This window comes from Palaemon carinicauda, chromosome 42 (genome assembly GCF_036898095.1).
Source record: "Palaemon carinicauda isolate YSFRI2023 chromosome 42, ASM3689809v2, whole genome shotgun sequence".
Lineage (NCBI taxonomy): Eukaryota > Metazoa > Arthropoda > Malacostraca > Decapoda > Palaemonidae > Palaemon > Palaemon carinicauda.
In genome coordinates this window covers 1,057,064-1,081,243 of record NC_090766.1, presented here as the reverse complement: position 1 = coordinate 1,081,243, position 24,180 = coordinate 1,057,064, and the positions used below count along the sequence as shown (strand labels likewise).

At 36.0% G+C, this 24,180-nt stretch overlaps 1 protein-coding gene across 1 annotated transcript in view; it reads right to left on the bottom strand.

Moving 5' to 3' along the window:
* LOC137632902 (testin-like) overlaps positions 1–23,937 on the bottom strand; it is a 78,289-nt gene extending 54,352 nt beyond the window's left edge. Inside the window, exons 1-2 of the mRNA XM_068365001.1 lie at positions 23,801–23,937; positions 5,696–5,867 (exon numbers count right to left, since the gene is read on the bottom strand). Coding sequence (XP_068221102.1) covers positions 5,696–5,853 — 158 coding nt within the window. The 5' untranslated portion in view covers positions 5,854–5,867; positions 23,801–23,937. The remainder of the gene's footprint in view (positions 1–5,695; positions 5,868–23,800) is intronic.
* Between the last annotated feature and the right edge of the window lie 243 nt (positions 23,938–24,180).

Genomic DNA, 24,180 nt, shown 5'->3' with positions numbered 1-24,180 from the left:
TGGCTTTTTTGAATATGAAAAACACGTAAAAATGTGCAAAATTTATCATTAATTGAATGCCAAGTAACAAACTACCAATCAGCTACGATGGTGAAGATGGGTTGATTTCAATTCTAAGTACAAAATACCTGAATTCGACAGGTATAAGTACAGAAGAATTGTCACTGACTTTTATCTTTCTTCGTGGCCAAGTGGCTTAGTCACTGTCTATACAAGCTTGCCGACCAGGGTTCGATTCCCGGCCGGAGCCAAGCTCTTGTCTTTGTGTGATTTCGCCTGGGGCTCTGATCCCGAGGTCGTTAAGAGAATCCAGACATTAATGTATCAAAAATATATATGGCTTATTTGAATATGAAAAACACGTAAAAATGTGCAAAATTTATCATTAATTGAATGCCAAGTAACAAACTACCAATTAGCTACGATGGTGAAGATGGGTTGATTTCAATTCTAAGTACAAAATACCTGAATTCGACAGGTATAAGTACAGAAGAATTGTCATTGACTTTTATCTTTCTTTGTGGCCAAGTGGCTTAGTCACTGTCTATACAAGCTTGCCGACCAGGGTTCGATTCCCGGCCGGAGCCAAGCTCTTGTCTTTGTGTGATTTCGCCTGGGGCTCTGATCCCGAGGTCGTTAAGAGAATCCAGACATTAATGTATCAAAAATATATATGGCTTATTTGAATATGAAAAACACGTAAAAATGTGCAAAATTTATCATTAATTGAATGCCAAGTAACAAACTACCAATTAGCTACGATGGTGAAGATGGGTTGATTTCAATTCTAAGTACAAAATACCTGAATTCGACAGGTATAAGTACAGAAGAATTGTCATTGACTTTTATCTTTCTTCGTGGCCAAGTGGCTTAGTCACTGTCTATACAAGCTTGCCGACCAGGGTTCGATTCCCGGCCGGAGCCAAGCTCTTGTCTTTGTGTGTATTCGCCTGGGGCTTTGATCCCGAGGTCGTTAAGAGAATCCAGACATTAATGTATCAAAAATATATATGGCTTATTTGGATATATATATATATATATATATATATATATATATATATATACATATATATATATAAATATATATATATATATAAAGAGAGAGAGAGAGAGAGAGAGAGAGAGAGAATCCTAAAGCTTAAAAGAAAAAAGCAAACTCAGAAAAAGCGAACAATGTAGGCTAACCACAAACTCCACCACACTTCCCTTCATCATTAAATCTGGCCGTGATTCAAAATATTGTTTTCCTTCAATGTCAAAAGCTGACATTTTACTTTCACATGCATAATTGGTTCTTATAAGAAATTTCATTCAAGACCTTGACTCATTTCACAATGAACCTTTATATAGAACTTTCATTCAAGGCCTTGACTCATTTCACAATGAACCTTTATATAGAACTTTCATTCAAGACCTTGACTCATTTCACAATGAACCTTTATATAGAACTTTCATTCAAGACCTGGACTCATTTCACAATGAACCTTTTGTATAGAACTTTCATTCAAGACCTGGACTCATTTCACAATGAACCTTTATATAGAACTTTCATTCAAGACCTTGACTCATTTCACAATGAACCTTTTGTATAGAACTTTCATTCAAGACCTTGACTCATTTCACAATGAACCTTTATATAGAACTTTCATTCAAGACCTTGACTCATTTCACAATGAACCTTTATATAGAACTTTCATTCAAGACCTTGACTCATTTCACAATGAACCTTTCTATAGAACTTTCCTTCAAGACCTTGACTCATTTCACAATGAACCTTTCTATAGAACTTTCATTCAAGACCTTGACTCATTTCACAATGAACCTTTATATAGAACTTGAAGACCTTGACTCATTTCACAATGAACCTTTATATAGAACTTTCATTCAAGACCTTGACTCATTTCACAATGAATCTTTATGTAGAACTTTCATTCAAGACCTTGACTCATTTCACGATGAACCTTTATATAGAACGTTCATTCAAGACCTTGACTCATTTCACGATGAACCTTTATATAGAACGTTCATTCAAGACCTTGACTCATTTCACAATGAACCTTTATATAGAACTTTCATTCAAGACCTGGACTCATTTCACGATGAACCTTTTGTATAGAACTTTCATTCAAGACCTTGACTCATTTCACAATGAACCTTTATATAGAACTTTCCTTCAAGACCTTGACTCATTTCACAATGAACCTTTTGTATAGAACTTTCATTCAAGACCTTGACTCATTTCACGATGAACCTTTTGTATAGAACTTTCATTCAAGACCTTGACTCATTTCACGATGAACCTTTATATAGAACGTTCATTCAAGACCTTGACTCATTTCACGATGAACCTTTATATAGAACGTTCATTCAAGACCTTGACTCATTTCACGATGAACCTTTATATAGAACGTTCATTCAAGACCTTGACTCATTTCACGATGAACCTTTATATAGAACGTTCATTCAAGACCTTGACTCATTTCACGATGAACCTTTATATAGAACGTTCATTCAAGACCTTGACTCATTTCACGATGAACCTTTATATAGAACGTTCATTCAAGACCTTGACTCATTTCACGATGAACCTTTATATAGAACTTTCATTCAAGACCTTGACTCATTTCACAATGAATCTTCACGTTTATATGAAATACAGTATTGTAAAATTTGAGAAAATATCACTATTATTGACAGAATTTTTGTATGCTCAATTCAAAAGCAGTTCATTGCTACCTATGACGGTATTCAATTCTGCTTTAGAAACGTCCCTGTCTCGCAATCTCCTGGACAGGGGTTCGAGATATGCTTGAGCTCAATAGTTTCTTGTAGTATCTGCAACCTAACCATCCTTGAGAGTTAAGAATGGGGGCTTTAGTGGAGCCTATAGGTTCATCTGCTGAGTAATCAGAAGCCATTGTCTGGTCCTCCCTGGTCATAGCTTGATAGAGAGGGCCTTGGTTGCTGATCATATGTATATATGGTCAGGCTCTAGGGCATTGTTCTACAAACTAGGGTATTGTCACTTTCCCTTGCCTCTGCCATTCTTGAGTGACCTTTAAAGCTTGAATTGACATTAAATGTAGTGATATTACTCCAGCCACTTGTTTGCATTATAACTCACCAGGCCAATCTTGGACTTTCATACCTTGCCACATGTTGGTTTAAAGGGTATTCATGAATGGCAGAGCTAAGGGATTCACAATGCTCTAGAGACTAACCATATATACATTTGATCAGCGCCCAAGATCCCTCTCCACCAAGCTAGAACCAGGGACGGCTAGGCAATGACTGCTGATGACTCAGAAGGTAGACCTATAGGCTCCCTCAAACACCCATCCTTAGCTCACAAGGATGGTGAGGTTGCAGACACAACAAGGAACTATAAAGCTTAAGCGGGTCTTGAACCCCAGTCTACCATATCGCCAGGCAGGGAAGTTTCCAATAGGCTACCATGTTATGAGAGTAAATGAGGCCAAGATGATTTTACCTGGCGTGTCACTGGTGCAATTATAAGGTAAGGTGTGTCGCATGACCCTGAGCCAGGAAATGACCCCGTTTATTCTCCAGACCATACGGACACTAGCAAGGGTTACCAGGTCATTAGATGGAATTTATTCTTCAGGCTAAACAGATGCTAGCAAGGGTTACCAGGTCATTAGATGGATTTTATTCTCCAGACCACACAGACGCTAGCAATGGTTACCAGGTCATTAGATGGAATATATTCTTCAGACCATACAGACTCTATCAAGGGTTACCAGGTCAGTAGATGGAATTTAGACGCTAGCAAGGGTTGTTACCGGGTTATTAGAGGAAATTTATTCTCCAGACCATACAGACGCTAGCAAGGGTTACCAGGTCATTGGATGGAATTTATTCTTCAGACCATACAGGCACTAGCAAAGGTTACCAGGTCATAAGATGGAATTTATTCTTCAGACCATACAGACGCTAGCAAGGGTTACCAGGTCATTAGATGGAATTTATTCTTCAGACCATACAGGCACTAGCAAAGGTTACCAGGTCATCAGATGGAATTTAGTCTCCAGACCATACAGACACTAGCAAGGGTTACCAAGTCATTAGATGGAATTTATTCTCCAGACCATACAGACGCTAGCAAGGGTTACCAGGTCATTAGATGGAATTTAGTCTCCAGACCATACAGACACTAGCAAGGGTTACCAAGTCATTAGATGGAATTTATTCTCCATACCATACAAACCATAGCAAGGGTTACCAGGTCGTCAGATGGAATTTATTCCCCCAGACCATACGGATGCTAGCAAAGGGTTACTAGGTCATTAGATGGATTTTTTCTTTTTTAAAGATTGATTTTGGTCTTTGTATCTCTTTGTAACGCCTTCCATAAATGATCCCTCTATAGAGTTGTAATTGTAATAAATACCATTAATAAATAATGAATAGACCCAATTATACTCTGTATCGAAAGAAGTTTTCTTCTTAGTGAATCAAAGATGTATTAGATATTATTAAACAATGGATATATAAAAGTAACTTAGAAAACGAAACTTACGCTAATTAGGGTCATGTAAGTCACGTAGCTATAAACGCCTAAATGCCTTTTGTTCAGCACAGCTTGTAAAAGGAGAAAGTTTATATATCTTGATTGTTGCCGGAGAATAAAGGTGTTTATGTAAATTACACAGGAAAAGGATACTTCAGGTTGATGACACTTAAAGAGAGAGAGAGAGAGAGAGAGAGAGAGAGAGAGAGAGAGAGAGAGAGAGAGAGAGAGAGAGAGAGAGAGAGAGAAATTGCAGTGAAATTATTTTGTGGAAACCTGTTAGAAATGTCCCAGTGACAATCTATTGGACATAAGTTCGAGACATTCGAACTCGATAGTTTCTTGTAGTGTCTGCAACCTCACCATCCCTGTAAGTTAGAGATGTGGGTTTTGTGGGAGCCTATATGTCTACCTGCTGAGTCATCAGCAGACATTGCCTGGTGTTCCCTGGTCCTAGCTTGATATAAAGGGGGCTTGGGCCCTGATCATATGTATATATGGTCAGTCTCTAAGACACTGATATGTCCCTTGTCTCTGTCATTCATGAGGCACCTTTACACCTTTGATATAAATCATGACTGAACCACTGGAATGAGTAGTAAGATAACTCTTCTGAAAATCACTAGTCTCTGAGAGGCAGGAGTCTCCCAATATTGAAGATCTGTACCCAAAGTTAACCATTATTACTCATAATTCATACCATGTCATTGCCAACCAAGACATCATATTAAAATCGTAAACATTATTGTCACATTAGGTCCATATATGTCAATTTCATCTAGGTGTTGGGATCAGATCAGATCAGATTCAGGTTGAGGCTTTGCCTTTGCAACGGCGCCTCTGTGTCTTTTAGTTTTGTGTGTTCCTTATTTTCACTAGTTTTTCTCTTTTCATCCACATTTGCTGTAGTACTCTTTTCTTATCTTCAATATTTTCTTCACAGAAAAGGAATTTTCCAACTGTTTGTGCACTATCTTCTTCGTATGGTTGTTGGAGCTGAAAGACCTAAGATATTAAGGCTTCCAAGAAGAAACTGAAGGCTTGTTTTCTAAAGTGCTTCCATAATGCGGACTTTAAAATCATAACTAATCCACTCCTCGTAAACATACCTAAAAATGAACTGAAAAAATACTCTAAAAAGTCTAAATAATTATTCAAACTTACCTCCAGAAATGAAGTTCAAATCCTGAACATTTGTCACCGCATTTGTTACATTTGGCCCCTGCTCCCAGGTCATGTGCCAATCTAGGCTTCCTCTTCTTCCGATTTTCGATGTCGAAGATATACGGGTTGGGCCTCATGCTGCCCACTTCGTTCGCCATGATGCTGGTGTTTTCTGGGGGGAAATTATATAAAATAAGAGGGAAATAATATAAAATAAGAGGGAAATCATATAAAATAAGGGGGAAATTTATATAAAATAAGGGGAAATACAAAATAGGGGGGGAAATAATATAAAATAAGGGGGTAATTATATAAAATAAGGGGGAAATCATATAAAATAAGAGGGAAATCATATAACATAAGGGGGAAATTTATATAAAATAAGGGGAAATACAAAATAGGGGGGGAAATAATATAAAATAAGGGGGTAATTATATAAAATAAGGGGGAAATAATATAAAATAAGGGGGAAATTATACAAAATAAGGGGGGAAATTATACAAAATACGGGGGTAATCACATCAAATAAGGGAGAAATCATATCAAATAAGGGAAAATATCAAATAAGGGAAAAATTCCATCAAATGAGGGAAAAATCCCATCAAATAAGAAAACAATCATATCAAATAAGGGAAAACCATATCAAATAAAGGTGAAAGTATTTAAAAAGGGGAAAATCATATCAAATAAGGAATAAAATTACATTAAATAAGGGAAAATCATATTGAATAAGGGAAAATCATATTAAATAAGGGAAAATCATATCAAATAAGGAAAAAATCATATCAATTAAGGGAAAAATAACAATTGAACAAAAATCATATCAAACAGGGAAAAAAAACATTAAATAAGGAACAAATCACATTAAATAAGGAAAAAATCACACCAAATAAGGGGAAAATCATATCAAATGAGGGAAAAATCATGGCAATTAAGGAATAAAATCACATCAAATAAAAGAAAAATCATCAAATAAAGGAAAATTATATCAAATGAGAAAAAAATCATGAAAAATAAGGGAAAATCATATAAAATAAGGGAAAAATATTATGTAAGAGAAAATCATATCAAAGAAGGGTAAAAATCACATTAAATAAGGAAAAAATCACATCAAACAAGGAAAAAATCACATTAAATAAGGAAAAAACATATCAAATAAGGGAAAATCATACCAATTAAGGTAAAAATCATTACAAATAAGGGAAAATTCATATCAATTAAAGGAAAATCACATCAAAGAGAAAAAAAATCACATCAAATAGGGAAAATTATATCAAATAAATTAAAAAAAACATAAAATAAGGGACATATCACATCATAAAAGGGAAAAAATACATCAAATAAAGGACAAATTGCACCCTATTAGGAAAAATCATCAAATAAGGGAAAAATCATAACAAGGGAAACATCATAACAAATATGGGATAATCACATCAAATTAAGAAAAAAATCACATCAAATAAAGAAAAAAAATGTCATCAAATACGGGAAAAATCACATCATATAAGGAAAAATCATTACAAATACGGGAAAAATCACATCAAAAGAGGAAAAAACCATTACAAATAAGGAAAAAAATCACAAAATAAAGGAAAAATAACATCAAAAAAGGGAAAAATCACATAAAATAAGGAAAAAATCAGACCAAATTAAGGAAAAATATCAGATAAAAGAAAAAAAGGCATCAGTTGACAACCTTGATTGAATCTATTTATTTATAGATTATAGATTAGTCCCCAAGACCCCTCTCCACCCAAGCTGGGACCAAGAAGGGCCAGGCAATGGCTGCTGATGACTCGGCATATAGACCTATAGGCTCCCCTAAACCTCCCATCCTTAGCTCACAAGAATGGTGAAGTTGCAGCGACCAAATAAACTAACTAGTTTGAGAGGCTCGAAGCCCAGTCTGGCGTTAATGCCCCTTTCCATCCAAGCTAGGACCAAGGAGGGCCAGGCAATGGCTGCTGATGACTCAGCAGATAGACCTATGGGCTCCCCTAAACCTCCCATCATTAGCTCAGAAGAATGGTGAGGTTATAGCGACCAAATAAACTAACGAGTTTGAGAAGCTCGAAGCCCAGTCTGGCGTTAATGCCCCTTTCCATCCAAGCTAGGACCAAGGAGGGCCAGGCAATGGCTGCTGATGACTCAGCAGATAGACCTATGGGCTCCCCTAAACCTCCCATCATTAGCTCAGAAGAATGGTGAGGTTATAGCGACCAAATAAACTAACGAGTTTGAGAAGCTCGAAGCCCAGTCTGGCGTTAATGCCCCTTTCCATCCAAGCTAGGACCAAGGAGGGCCAGGCAATGGCTGCTGATGACTCAGCAGATAGACCTATGGGCTCCCCTAAACCTCCCATCATTAGCTCAGAAGAATGGTGAGGTTATAGCGACCAAATAAACTAACGAGTTTGAGAAGCTCGAAGCCCAGTCTGGCGTTAATGCCCCTTTCCATCCAAGCTAGGACCAAGGAGGGCCAGGCAATGGCTGCTGATGACTCAGCAGATAGACCTATGGGCTCCCCTAAACCTCCCATCATTAGCTCAGAAGAATGGTGAGGTTATAGCGACCAAATAAACTAACGAGTTTGAGAAGCTCGAAGCCCAGTCTGGCGTTAATGCCCCTTTCCATCCAAGCTAGGACCAAGGAGGGCCAGGCAATGGCTGCTGATGACTCAGCAGATAGACCTATGGGCTCCCCTAAACCTCCCATCATTAGCTCAGAAGAATGGTGAGGTTATAGCGACCAAATAAACTAACGAGTTTGAGAAGCTCGAAGCCCAGTCTGGCGTTAATGCCCCTTTCCATCCAAGCTAGGACCAAGGAGGGCCAGGCAATGGCTGCTGATGACTCAGCAGATAGACCTATGGGCTCCCCTAAACCTCCCATCATTAGCTCAGAAGAATGGTGAGGTTATAGCGACCAAATAAACTAACGAGTTTGAGAAGCTCGAAGCCCAGTCTGGCGTTAATGCCCCTTTCCATCCAAGCTAGGACCAAGGAGGGCCAGGCAATGGCTGCTGATGACTCAGCAGATAGACCTATGGGCTCCCCTAAACCTCCCATCATTAGCTCAGAAGAATGGTGAGGTTATAGCGACCAAATAAACTAACGAGTTTGAGAAGCTCGAAGCCCAGTCTGGCGTTAATGCCCCTTTCCATCCAAGCTAGGACCAAGGAGGGCCAGGCAATGGCTGCTGATGACTCAGCAGATAGACCTATGGGCTCCCCTAAACCTCCCATCATTAGCTCAGAAGAATGGTGAGGTTATAGCGACCAAATAAACTAACGAGTTTGAGAAGCTCGAAGCCCAGTCTGGCGTTAATGCCCCTTTCCATCCAAGCTAGGACCAAGGAGGGCCAGGCAATGGCTGCTGATGACTCAGCAGATAGACCTATGGGCTCCCCTAAACCTCCCATCATTAGCTCAGAAGAATGGTGAGGTTATAGCGACCAAATAAACTAACGAGTTTGAGAAGCTCGAAGCCCAGTCTGGCGTTAATGCCCCTTTCCATCCAAGCTAGGACCAAGGAGGGCCAGGCAATGGCTGCTGATGACTCAGCAGATAGACCTATGGGCTCCCCTAAACCTCCCATCATTAGCTCAGAAGAATGGTGAGGTTATAGCGACCAAATAAACTAACGAGTTTGAGAAGCTCGAAGCCCAGTCTGGCGTTAATGCCCCTTTCCATCCAAGCTAGGACCAAGGAGGGCCAGGCAATGGCTGCTGATGACTCAGCAGATAGACCTATGGGCTCCCCTAAACCTCCCATCATTAGCTCAGAAGAATGGTGAGGTTATAGCGACCAAATAAACTAACGAGTTTGAGAAGCTCGAAGCCCAGTCTGGCGTTAATGCCCCTTTCCATCCAAGCTAGGACCAAGGAGGGCCAGGCAATGGCTGCTGATGACTCAGCAGATAGACCTATGGGCTCCCCTAAACCTCCCATCATTAGCTCAGAAGAATGGTGAGGTTATAGCGACCAAATAAACTAACGAGTTTGAGAAGCTCGAAGCCCAGTCTGGCGTTAATGCCCCTTTCCATCCAAGCTAGGACCAAGGAGGGCCAGGCAATGGCTGCTGATGACTCAGCAGATAGACCTATGGGCTCCCCTAAACCTCCCATCATTAGCTCAGAAGAATGGTGAGGTTATAGCGACCAAATAAACTAACGAGTTTGAGAAGCTCGAAGCCCAGTCTGGCGTTAATGCCCCTTTCCATCCAAGCTAGGACCAAGGAGGGCCAGGCAATGGCTGCTGATGACTCAGCAGATAGACCTATGGGCTCCCCTAAACCTCCCATCATTAGCTCAGAAGAATGGTGAGGTTATAGCGACCAAATAAACTAACGAGTTTGAGAAGCTCGAAGCCCAGTCTGGCGTTAATGCCCCTTTCCATCCAAGCTAGGACCAAGGAGGGCCAGGCAATGGCTGCTGATGACTCAGCAGATAGACCTATGGGCTCCCCTAAACCTCCCATCATTAGCTCAGAAGAATGGTGAGGTTATAGCGACCAAATAAACTAACGAGTTTGAGAAGCTCGAAGCCCAGTCTGGCGTTAATGCCCCTTTCCATCCAAGCTAGGACCAAGGAGGGCCAGGCAATGGCTGCTGATGACTCAGCAGACAGACCTATGGGTTCCCCTAAACCTCCCATCCTCAGCTCACAAGAATGGCGAGGTTGCAGCGACCAAAGGCACTAACGAGTTTGAGCTGGACTCGAACCCCAGTCTGGCGTTCACCAGTCAGGGACGCTACCACATCGGCCATCAAAACAAGTGATTTTTTAACAGATGCAATAACGTCCCACATCTGCCATCAAAACAAGTGATCATTTAATAGATGCAAAGTACAGCAATACAGCAACCTTGTCATGCACTTGTGGGTTTCATTACAACGCAGACCATGACATTTACCTTGAGAAATGAAACCAGCGTGAAAACCGGTAGGAACCAGTTATATCAAGAGGATAAACAGTGTCAATAAACAGAAGTTCTGTTCACTTAAGTCCCATTCTACTGAAAACAGTTTAGATTCTCCTAAATAAAAAAAATATATATATACAGTATATATATATATATATATATATATATATATATATATATATATATATATATATATATATATATATATATATATATATATATATATTCTTTTCGTACTAAGGATATAAATGTCAATGTAATTTATTTGCTTTAAAGAAACGAATTATCTTTTTTTATGGAGGATATTATTATTGTAATACCCATATTGACCTTCAAATCTTATCAATTTCAAAAGCACTTGTTCTACCAGCATCTTTTCAGTTTGTTTACAAGTATTACCGTACGAGTGTTTTGTATATATATAAAAATATATAAATGTCTTACAAAAAATATTTACATTTTACCTTTTTCATTTATTATTATGCTGATTCCCCCTTGGGTCTCTGATCCCGAGGTAGAGAGAATCCAGATATTAAGAGGTGTATAATATATGGCTTATATGAATATATATGAAAAAAACACATATAAATGTGCAAAATATTCATTATTTCCTTTTCTCACTGGGCTATTTTCCCTGTTGGAGCCCCAGGGCTTATAGCATCCTGCTTTTCTAACTTGGGTTGTAGCTTAGCATTTAATAATAATAATAATAATAATAATAATAATAATAATAATAATAATACACACATATATGCATTTATATATATATATATATATATATATATATATATATATATATATGTGTGTGTGTGTGTGTGTGTGTGTGTGTGTTGTTGTTGTTGTTGTTGTTAGGAATTCCAGATTGCGACCAACAGCAAATGAGAAATTACTCTCATCGAAATGAATAAGATTAAAGTCTTAATCGACAATTATCAAAAGCTTACATCTCACCTTGGCAAAGTGAAAGGGGAAAAAACTACCAATGATTTACTTAATAACAAAACGACTAAGATAAGATCTAGAGTTTTTATATATGCGACCCCAAAGACTACAAGAAGCACCCACTAGACACCCGAAAGACTGAAGATATTAAGGCTTTAGGAAGAAGCCGAAGTCTTTCTTGTATTATAAGTGCTTCGATAAGTGGTTTTGACAGTAAACAGAATACTCTGTGATACTCTTAAATACCTAAGAATTTATACAACAGATAGATCTTGTAGCTGTTAAGTTCAGTAGGGCACAATGTTCCCCACTGTTTTAAATTATTATTATTATTTTTATTATTATTATTTTTATTATTATTATTATTATTATCATTACTAGCTAAGCTACAACCCTAGTTGGAAAAAGCAAGATGCTATAAGACCAAGGACTCCAGCAGGAGAAAAATAGCCGAGTGAGGAGAGGAAATAAGGAAATCAATAAGTGATATAAGAAGTATTTATCATTATTATTATTACTAGCTAAGCTACAACCCTAGATGGAAAAGCAAGATGCTATAAGCCCAAGGACTCCAACAGGGCAAAAATAGCCAAGTGAGGGAAGGAAATAAGGAAATATATAAACGATATAAGAAGTAAGTATTATTATTACTATTATTACTACTCAAGCTACAACCCTAGATGGAAAAGCAAGATGCTATAAGCCCAAGGACTCCAACACGGGGAAAATAGCCAAGTGAGGAAAAGAAATAAGGAAATATATAAACGATATAAGAATTATTGTTATTATTATTGTTATTATTACTAGCTAAGCTACAACCATAGTTGGAAAAGCCAGATACTATAAGCCCAAGGACTCCAACACGGGAAAAATAGCCAAGTGAGGAAAGGAAATAAGGAAATAGATAAACGATATAAGAAGTAATTATTATTATTATTACTAATACCCAAGCTACAACCCTAGATGCAAAAGCAAGATGCTATAAGCCCAAGGACTCCAACAGGAAAAAATAGCCAAGTGAGGAAAGGAAATAAGGAAATCAATAAGTGATATAAGAGGTATTTCTTATTACTAGCCAGGCTACAACCCTAGTTGGAAAAGCAAGATGCTATAAGCCCAAGGGCTCCAACAGGGAAAAATAGCCCAGTGAGGAAAGGAAATAAGGAAATCAAAAGTGATATAAGAAGTATTTATCATTATTACTATTACTAGCCAAGCTACAATCCTACTTGTAAAAGCAAGATGCTATAAGCCCAAGGACCAAGGAGTCTAACAGGGAAAAAAAGCCAAGTGAGGAAAGGAATTAAGGAAATCAATAAGTGATATAAGAGTAATTTATTATTACTAGCCAAGCTACAACCCTAGTTGGAAAAGCAAGATGCTATAAGCCCAAGGACCAAGGACTCCAACAGGGAAAAATAGCCAAGTGAGCATAGAAAATAAGGAAATAAATAAATGATATAAGAAGTAATGAACAATTAAAATAGGACCAAGATAACAGTCCTGCAAAGTAAGTTCGAAAACTTTCAAGTTAACTCTAACTGAAAAAAGCGTACTACAGATATGCAATAAATAAACCTTATTGTAAACAAGATCTCAAACTCTACTTTGATTTGGAGTAAGCTTTACAAGGAAGGTTTTCTTGAGCAAGTGAAGATCAAACGAATATCTAGGTGACCTTGACAACAAAACCCGAAGAGCTTCTTTTTCGATGATCCAGTTGCACTAAGATCGTCTTCTGTTTTATTCTCTTCGTCTCATTAACAATAAATGTCTAGTCGTTAGGATGGACTATTATAAACTAGCTGTTTATTTATTTGTTATTAGTAAATCTACCAGTAATACAAAGTGACCAAGTATTCTTAAGTAACTGCAATTAAGTATTCTTCTTAAGTAGGCCTAACTGTAATAATCTAGTGACCGGGTATTCCTCATAAGTAAATCTGCAATAATTTAGTGACCAAGCATTCCTTATAAGTAAATCTGCAACAATTTAGTGACCAAGCATTCCTTATAAGTAAATCTGCCAACAGTCTAAAGTGAGCAAGTATTCCTCATAAGTAAATCTACAATAATCTAAAGTGGCTAAGTACTCTTAAGTAAATCTACAATAATCTAAAGTGACCAAGCATTCCTTATAAGTAAATCTGCCAATAGTCTAAAGTGAGCAAGTATTCCTCACAAGTAAATCTACAATAATCTAAAGTGACTAAGTACTCTTAAGTATATCTACAATAATCTAAAGTGACCTAGCATTCCTTGTAAGTAAATCTGCCAATAGTTTAAAGTGAGCAAGTATTCCTCACAAGTAAATCTACAATAATCTAAAGTGGCTCAGTATTCTTAAGTAAATCTACAATAATCTAAAGTGAACCAGTATTTCTCATAAGTAAATCTACAATAATCTAAAGTGAACCAGTATTCCTCATAAGTAAATCTACAATAATCTAAAGTGAACCAGTATTTCTCATAAGTAAATCTACAATAATCTTAAGTGAACAAGAAGTCCTCACAAGTAAATCTACAATAATCTAAAGAGACCAAGAATTCCTCACAAGTAAATCTACAATAATCTAAAGTGACCAAGAATTCCTCACAAGTAAATCTACAATAATCTAAAGTGACCAAGAATTCCTCACAAGTAAATCTACAATAATCTAAAGTGACCAAGAATTCCTCACAAGTAAATCTACAATAATCTAGTGACCGAGTATTTCTCATAAGTAAATCTACAATAAGCTTAAGAGACAAAGTACTCTTAAGTAAATCTACAATAAGCTTAAGAGACAAAGTACTCTTAAGTAAATCTACAATAACCTAAAGTGACCAACAATTCCTTATAAGTAAATCTGCCAATAGTCTAAAGTGAGCAAGAATTCCTCATAAGTAAATCTACAATAATCTAAAGTGACCAAGAATTCCTCATAAGTAAATCTACAATAATCTAAAGTGACCAAGAATTCCTCACAAGTAAATCTACAATAATCTAAAGTGACCAATTATTCCTCATAAGTAAATCTACAATAATCTAAAGTGACCAAGCATTCCTCATAAGTAAATCTACAATAATCTAAAGTGACCAAGCATTCCTCATAAGTAAATCTACAATAATCTAAAGTGACCAAGAATTCCTCATAAGTAAATCTACAATAATCTAAAGTGACCAAGAATTCCTCATAAGTAAATCTACAATAATCTAAAGTGATCAAGTATTCCTCATAAGTAAATCTACAATAATCTAAAGTGACCAAGAATTCCTAATAAGTAAATCTACAATAATCTAAATTGACCAAGAATTCCTCACAAGTAAATCTACAATAATCTAAAGTGACCAATTATTCCTCATAAGTAAATCTACAATAATCTAAAGTGACCAATTATTCCTCATAAGTAAATCTACAATAATCTAAAGTAACCAAGCATTCCTCATAAGTAAATCTACAATAATCTAAAGTGACCAAGAATTCCTCATAAGTAAATCTACAATAATCTAAAGTGACCAAGCATTCCTCATAAGTAAATCTACAATAATCTAAAGTGACCAAGAATTCCTCATAAGTAAATCTACAATAATCTAAAGTGACCAAGAATTCCTCATAAGTAAATCTACAATAATCTAAAGTGACCAATTATTCCTCATAAGTAAATCTACAATAATCTAAAGTGACCAAGAATTCCTCATAAGTAAATCTACAATAATCTAAAGTGACCAAGAATTCCTCATAAGTAAATCTACAATAATCTAAAGTGATCAAGTATTCCTCATAAGTAAATCTACAATAATCTAAAGTGACCAAGAATTCCTCATAAGTAAATCTACAATAATCTAAAGTGACCAAGAATCCCTCATAAGTAAATCTGCCAATAGTCTAAAGTGAACAAGAATTCCTCATAAGTAATCTACAATAATCTTAAATAGCTAAGTACTCTTAAGTAAATCTACAATAATCTAAAGTGACCAAGAATTCCTCATAAGTAAATCTACAATAATCTAAAGTGACCAAGCATTCCTCATAAGTAAATCTACAATAATCTAAAGTGACCAAGAATTCCTCATAAGTAAATCTACAATAATCTAAAGTGACCAAGAATTCCTCATAAGTAAATCTACAATAATCTAAAGTGATCAAGTATTCCTCATAAGTAAATCTACAATAATCTAAAGTGACCAAGAATTTCTCATAAGTAAATCTACAATAATCTAAAGTGACCAAGAATTCCTCACAAGTAAATCTACAATAATCTAAAGTGACCAATTATTCCTCATAAGTAAATCTACAATAACCTAAAGTGACCAAGAATTCCTCATAAGTAAATCTACAATAACCTAAAGTGACCAAGAATTCCTCATAAGTAAATCTACAATAACCTAAAGTGACCAAGAATTCCTCACAAGTAAATCTCCAACAATCTAAAGTGAGCAAGAATTCCTCACAAGTAAATCTCCAACAATCTAAAGTGAGCAAGAATTCCTCATAAGTAAATCTACAATAATCTAAAGTGACCAAGCATTCCTCATAAGTAAATCTACAATAATCTAAAGTGACCAAGCATTCCTCATAAGTAAATCTACAATAATCTAAAGTGACCAAGAATTCCTCATAAGTAAATCTACAATAATCTAAAGTGATCAAGTATTCCTCATAAGTAAATCTACAATAATCTAAAGTGACCAAGAATTCCTCATAAGTAAATCTCCAACAATCTAAAGTGACCAAGTATTTCTCATAAGTAAATCTACAATAATCTAAAGTGACCAAGAATTCCTCACAAGTAAATCTACAATAACCTAAAGTGACCAAGAATTCCTCATAAGTAAATCTACAATAACCTAAAGTGACCAAGAATTCCTCATAAGTGAATCTACAATAACCTAAAGTGACCAAGAATTCCTCATAAGTAAATCTACAATAACCTAAAGTGACCAAGAATTCTTCATAAGTAAATCTACAATAACCTAAAGTGACCAAGAATTCCTCATAAGTAAATCTACAATAACCTAAAGTGACCAAGAATTCCTCATAAGTAAATCTACAATAACCTAAAGTGACCAAGAATTCCTCACAAGTAAATCTCCAACAATCTAAAGTGAGCAAGTATTCCTCACAAGTAAATCTCCAACAATCTAAAGTGACCAAGTATTTCTCATAAGTAAATCTACAATAATCTAAAGTGACCAAGAATTCCTCACAAGTAAATCTACAATAACCTAAAGTGACCAAGAATTCCTCATAAGTAAATCTACAATAACCTAAAGTGACCAAGAATTCCTCATAAGTAAATCTACAATAACCTAAAGTGACCAAGAATTCCTCATAAGTAAATCTACAATAACCTAAAGTGACCAAGAATTCCTCACAAGTAAATCTACAATAACCTAAAGTGACCAAGAATTCCTCATAAGTAAATCTACAATAACCTAAAGTGACCAAGAATTCCTCACAAGTAAATCTCCAACAATCTAAAGTGACCAAGTATTCCTCACAAGTAAATCTACAATAACCTAAAGTGACCAAGAATTCCTCATAAGTAAATCTACAATAATCTAAAGTGACCAAGAATTCCTCACAAGTAAATCTACAATAATCTAAAGTGACCAAGTATTCCTCACAAGTAAATCTCCAACAATCTAAAGTGACCAAGTATTTCTCATAAGTAAATCTACAATAACCTGAAGTGACCAAGAATTCCTCATAAGTAAATCTCCAACAATCTAAAGTGACCAAGTATTCCTCACAAGTAAATCTCCAACAATCTAAAGTGACCAAGTATTCCTCACAAGTAAATCTACAATAAACTGAAGTGACCAAGAATTCCTCATAAGTAAATCTCCAACAATCTAAAGTGACCAAGTATTCCTCACAAGTAAATCTCCAACAATCTAAAGTGACCAAGTATTTCTCATAAGTAAATCTACAATAACCTGAAGTGACCAAGAATTCTTCATAAGTAAATCTCCAACAATCTAAAGTGACCAAGTATTCCTCACAAGTAAATCTCCAACAATCTAAAGTGACCAAGTATTTCTCATAAGTAAATCTACAATAACCTGAAGTGACCAAGAATTCCTCATAAGTAAATCTCCAACAATCTAAAGTGACCAAGTATTCCTCACAAGTAAATCTCCAACAATCTAAAGTGACCAAGTATTTCTCATAAGTAAATCTACAATAACCTGAAGTGACCAAGAATTCCTCATAAGTAAATCTCCAACAATCTAAAGTGAGCAAGTATTCCTCACAAGTAAATCTCCAACAATCTAAAGTGACCAAGTATTCCTCACAAGTAAATCTACAATAATCTAAAGTGACCAAGAATTCCTCATAAGTAAATCTACAATAATCTATATTGACCAAGAATTCCTCACAAGTAAATCTACAATAATTTAAAGTGACCAAGAATTCCTCATAAGTAAATCTGCCAATAATCTAAAGTGACCAAGAATTCCTCACAAGTAAATCTACAATAACCTAAAAGTAAATCCACAATGAATCTCTAAGAACACGGAGACGAAATCTGTGTAAGAAAGGACTTTGACTAGCGAAGTTACACCCTACACCTGTGGTAATCAGTTCGACCGGGATAAACACGAAGCTTATCAACGAACACATCGTATCTTATCTGATAACAGCACATTTGAGAATGCAGAGTGGCATGTTGATAGGATTAGATGTTTTGTTCAAGGGCCACACGGGATAAATATCATAGATATCAACAATGCAACGATCTGTTGGTTTACTGAAAACGAATTAGGCCTAGACCTATGAACTAATAATCACAAATCGATTTATACCATAAAGACTACAGTGGTTATTCCATAACTATCTGGAACTAGGTCTATAGAATACAATATTCTATAACCTTGAATACAACAACAACAACAACAACAAATGTGTTGGTTTACTGAAAACGAATTAGACCTATGAACTGATAATCACAGATCAATTTATACCATAAAGACTACAGTAGTTATTCCATAATTATGTGGACCTAGGCCTATAGAATACAATATTCTATAACCTTGAATACAACAACAACAACAAATGCAGCCGTTTCTGGTCCATTGCAGGACAAAGACCTCAGATATGTCTTTATTCGAGTCTGGAGTTTGGTCAGTTTTCATCACTACGCTGGCCAAGTGTGGATTGGTGATGAGAAATTTTCGTCAGATCGCTCATAGCAAACCAACCTAGTATGAGTGGCCCTGACTAGTACAGCTTTGCTGATCATGGCGATAAGCAAACCCTTTCACCACGTTAAGGTATCCTCACTCAGAAAGGGGCAACTAAAGACGACAATTTGGGGAAAATTTGTGGAATATAGAAAATTGTTCAAAATTATTAATTTTCTTTTCCTTTTACCAGAGGGTTTCGGTGACTAAATCCAGTTCATAATATCATACAGATTCAAGAATTTGATAATAAATACCACTACTTAATTCAATATAACGAATCATATTTATTTATTAATTTTAATGTTGTTACTGTATTTGAAATATTTCATTTTTCCTTGTTTCTTTTCCTCACTGGGCTATTTTCCCCGTTGGGGCCCCTAGGCTTATAGCGTCCTGCTTTTCCAACTAGGTTTGTAGCTTAGCATGTAATAATAATAATAATAATAATAATAATAATAATAATAATAATATAATCACATTTCCAGTCTCAACTGTAAGACATAACCAAGTAAATTAGAAATGAATAATAGATAAACATGTTTACATGTATTGTTTACAAAGGGTAGCCTACCTCTGATATAATCTATTAAGAGTAGCTATCTTTATACAAACAAATTGAGGCTACAAGAGAGAGAGAGAGAGAGAGAGAGAGAGAGAGAGAGAGAGAGAGAGATTCATGATCACATATGTATAAGGCATTAGCTTTATTATAATTTGTTGTGATTACTAGCTGAGCTACAACCCTAGTTGGAAAAATAGGATGCTACAAACCCAAGGCCTCTAACAGGAAAAATAACCCAGTGCGGAAAGGAAATAAGGATATAGATTATATATAAGAAGTAATAGTAAAAAAAAAACATAAAATATCATAACATTAACAACGTTAAAATAGATGTCATATATAAACAATTTAGTGAGAATCATATCAATCTGTTCAACATAAACTCATTCGCTGCAAGTTTTAATTTCTGGAGTTCCAACGAAATTTTGATTTTCGACCTTAAGAGAAGTTTTTAAGACTCAAGATATTTAAAAGTTATTTCGGTCATAACAGACATTAGTTGAAACAATTAGACATAGCATATTGTTTACCTACTGTAAGTACCAGCCAAATAGTTAAAACTGTGATCGAGTTAACGACTGGCGAAAATTTTGGGAAGAACAAACTTTTTTTACATAAATAGAGTAAAACAGAATACGAAAATATATTCAAAATAATACAACGAATTAACAAGCAACATTTCTCTCAACTTAAATCATAAAATCAAACAAGTCAGCATTAACTAAATGTAAAAAAAAAAAAAAAAAAAAGAGAAAGTTCTAGACCTATGCTGCCGCAGAGAGAGAGAGAGAGAGAGAGAGAGAGAGAGAGAGAGAGAGAGAGAGAGTTAGGCTGTTAAAAAGGTATCGTGAGGGTGGGAGTCAAAGGTGAATAACAGGTACCCCCCGAGTAACAATAAGAGACAGCTATAATGACAGGTGTCATCTTACAGGTCACTATTGGACCTCTGGGTACCTTTAGAACTTTACAAGGTTGTTGTTGAGCTTGTAAAACAGAAAACCAGTTTTTCGATACAAACAACTGGGCGAATCTAATGTTTACCTTAAGGTGGTAAGCTGGTTTTTAAAAAGGGATTGCTTACGTTAAATACATCATTATTCAGTCCCTTAAAATAAGGTTACGTACGATTTTCTTATTATTATTACTTTACTGAGTAGGCCTAAGTCCCCTACTTAGCAGTATTGTATAGCATTCTATACAGAAGTCAAATCCTGTAACATCATACGTGACAATAAAAACAGCTTTAAACAAAAAAGTCTCGATATTACCATTATTATTATTATCAGCAAAGCTACAACTCTAGTTGGCAAGGCAGGATACTATAAGCCCAAGGACTCCAACAGGGAAAAATAGCCCAGTGAGTAAAATTAAAGGAAAAGAATGGTGTGTACCCTCAACCAAGATAACGAACAATAAAACAAACAGAAATATCCGTTATCAATTTATAGCCCAGTGAGTAAAAATAAGGGAAAAGAACAGTGTGTACCCTCAAGCAAGAGAACTCTAGCAATAAAACAACCAGAAATGTCCGTTATCAATTCTAGAATATAGAAAAGGGTATAGAGAACATTTATGTAAACATATTTTTACATATATTTTCATTTATAAATTCTAATCTGCAATGTTCTACTTCCAACTGATATAATTAAATACATTAATATGTGTATCCATTATCAGTATTAAGGATTACACACTTATGCAACATCGTTAGAGTGCATACCTGTGCTGTAATACAGTAATCCTATAAGCTCTCAAAGATTTGTAAAATAGAGAGAGAGAGAGAGAGAGAGAGAGAGAGAGAGAGAGAGAGCTAAAAGCAGGGCGAAATGACAAGGTAAAACATACGATTAAGCATTATATAACTAAGTGATTCACGTATGTGGGAAAGATGAATATTATACTGAGTTATAAGGCCAGGTGCTAAGGGCCGGGAAGTTCGTTCAGCAATGAGATGCGTCTGGGGGGGGGAATCCTCAATTGTTAGCAGAGAGAGAGAGAGAGAGAGAGAGAGAGAGGCTAATGAGTTTAATAATGTCCATGCCATTACGTAACAGCTGTATTTCAGTGGAGAAACTTATGCTTTTGCATTCGGCTACTGAGCAACAGATTGGCCACAAGCAGACAATATTCCCCACACCCCTCTTCCTCCGGAAAAGGGAGGGAAATTCCATTCCCCCTCTTCCTACTGTGAGAGAGAGAGAGAGAGAGAGAGAGAGAGAGAGGCCCTCTTACGCAAGCTGTCATATTATACGTTTTAAATGAAGGTTAACTAAGGAGAATATATATAGATTATCAATATGCAAATGTCACGTGAACTGCTTTCACTAACTAATTTACTTGCAAATCTTCTCATGAAGCTTCAAGGTTGCACACTACCCCTTGACATTGCAAAGGCAATGTTGAACGAAGTCACGTTCATGCAGGGTAACAAACACAGCTCTCTCTCTCTCTCTCTCTCTCTCTCTCTCTCTCTCTCTCTCAGATCATAAAAACTATAAACGCTTAAACTAATTATCTCTATCCAAGACCAGATGGAGTAAAAAGTAATTTGGGACATCTAAAATCCTTGTAACTCTCTCTCTCTCTCTCTCTCTCTCTCTCTCTCTCTCTCTCTCTCAAGATCATAAAAACTATAACATTTAAGATAATTCTCTCCACCTACAGCAAATGGAGTCTACGAATAGGCTATAAAGTCTTTTGATTTTTAAAATCCTTGAAACACTCTCTCTCTCTCTCTCTCTCTCTCTCTCTCTCTCTCAAGATCATAAAAACTATAACATTTAAGATAATTCTCTCCACCTACAGCAAATGGAGTCTACGAATAGGCTAAAAAGTCTTTTGATTTTTAAAATCCTTGAAACACTCTCTCTCTCTCTCTCTCTCTCTCTCTCTCTCTCTCTCTCTCTCTCAAGATCATAAAAACTAACATTTAAGATAATTCTCTCCACCTACAGCAAATGGAGTCTACGAATAGGCTAAAAAGTCTTTTGATTTTTAAAATCCTTGAAACTCTCTCTCTCTCTCTCTCTCTCTCTCTCTCTCTCTCTCTCTCTCTCTCTCAAGATCATAAAAACTAACATTTAAGATAATTCTCTCCACCTAAGCAAATGGAGTCTACGAATAGGCTAAAAGTCTTTTGACTTTTTAAAATCCTTGAAACACACTCTCTCTCTCTCTCTCTCTCTCTCTCTCTCTCTCTCTCTCTCTCTCTCTCTCTCAAGATCATAAAAACTATAACATTTAAGATAATTCTCTCCACCTACAGCAAATGGAGTCTACGAATAGGCTATAAAGTTTTGACTTTTAAAATCCTTGAAACTCACTCTCTCTCTCTCTCTCTCTCTCTCTCAAGATCATAAAAACTCTAACATTTAAGATAATTCTCTCCACCTAAAGCAAATGGAGTCTACGAATAGGCTAAAAAGTCTTTTGACTACTAAAATCCTTGTCAACACTCACTCTCTCTCTCTCTCCTCTCTCTCTCTCTCTCTCTCTCTTACAAGGTAGAGATGGGGTTAAAACAAAAAAATACCTTATTTACCGCGCAAATGTTGGGTAACAACTAACTCAACTGCATACAATAATCAAGGTCTGTGTTGTGCCAAATATAGAAGAGATCCTAGTGTGGTGGGTGTAGTGGGTCACTCACCCACTCCCTCATCCACCAAACCCCCTTCACTCACCCACTCCTCATCCACCAATCCCCTTCCCACTTCCCTCTCCCCCCTTCTCTCTTAAAACCCTCACACTCTACATGTCTGGCCCGTCTCCTGGTCTTCTTCCTTCAAGTGTCCTTCTCAACATTAACACATCTCCACGTTGACATTATACGTCACACATTGTATATCTCGTAATGATTCGATTTAATAATCATATATGATTATAATCTATTATTATTATTATTATTATTACTATCCAAGCTACAACCCTAGTTGGAAAAGACATCCCCAAGTTGACATTATACGTCACATATTATATATCTCGTAATAATTCGATTTAATAATCATATATGATTATAATCTATTATTATTATTATTATTATTACTATCCAAGCTACAACCCTAGTTGGAAAAGCAAGATGCTATAAGCCCAGGGGCTCCAACAGGGAAAAATAGCCCAGTGAGGGAAGGAAATAAGGAAATAAATAAATGAAGAGAACAAATTAACAATAAATCATTCTAAAATAAGAAACAACGTCAAAACAAATAACAAATTAATGCCGGTATTATCACAAGTTTAAATTAAACAAGTAAAACACAAGTCAGAATATTCTATGTACTTGTTTGCCGTTTAAATATTCTGTAAGCGAAAAACACTCACTGTCACCTCATGTTGGTGTTAAATATCACTTCGTCTAAGCACTTGTCACCTTTTTAAGTTGATAATTAACATACGACAACCTTCAAGATATCATAAATAACACAAAACTTCGTTTCGTTCACTGTCAAAAACAGCTGAGTGACGCAAGATAAAACCTTTTCAAGAAGCACGAAATTAAAATTTCCTCACCTATTTTCTTTGTAATAACACAACACTAGTTTATGATCCTCTTCATCTAGAACAACACTTCTTCAATTATATCAGAGAGAAACTATAAGTCCTTCGTTAGCCGTGCGTCCTTGTTGTTTACCTGTGGCTACAGGAGGAGACACGTGTTAGCTTCTGTGATATTTACACACGCACATACACAGACACAGACACACACACAAACACACACACACACACACACACATATATATATATATATATATATGCGTATAAGTCACTAAATAGCATGTGACAATATATTCAGCCAAGGCCACAAGCCAGGGTATGTACAAACTGGACCCATTTGTTGTTAACGAGATTTGTGAGATTGTTTCTTTTTAATCACCTGTTCTGTATCTGCT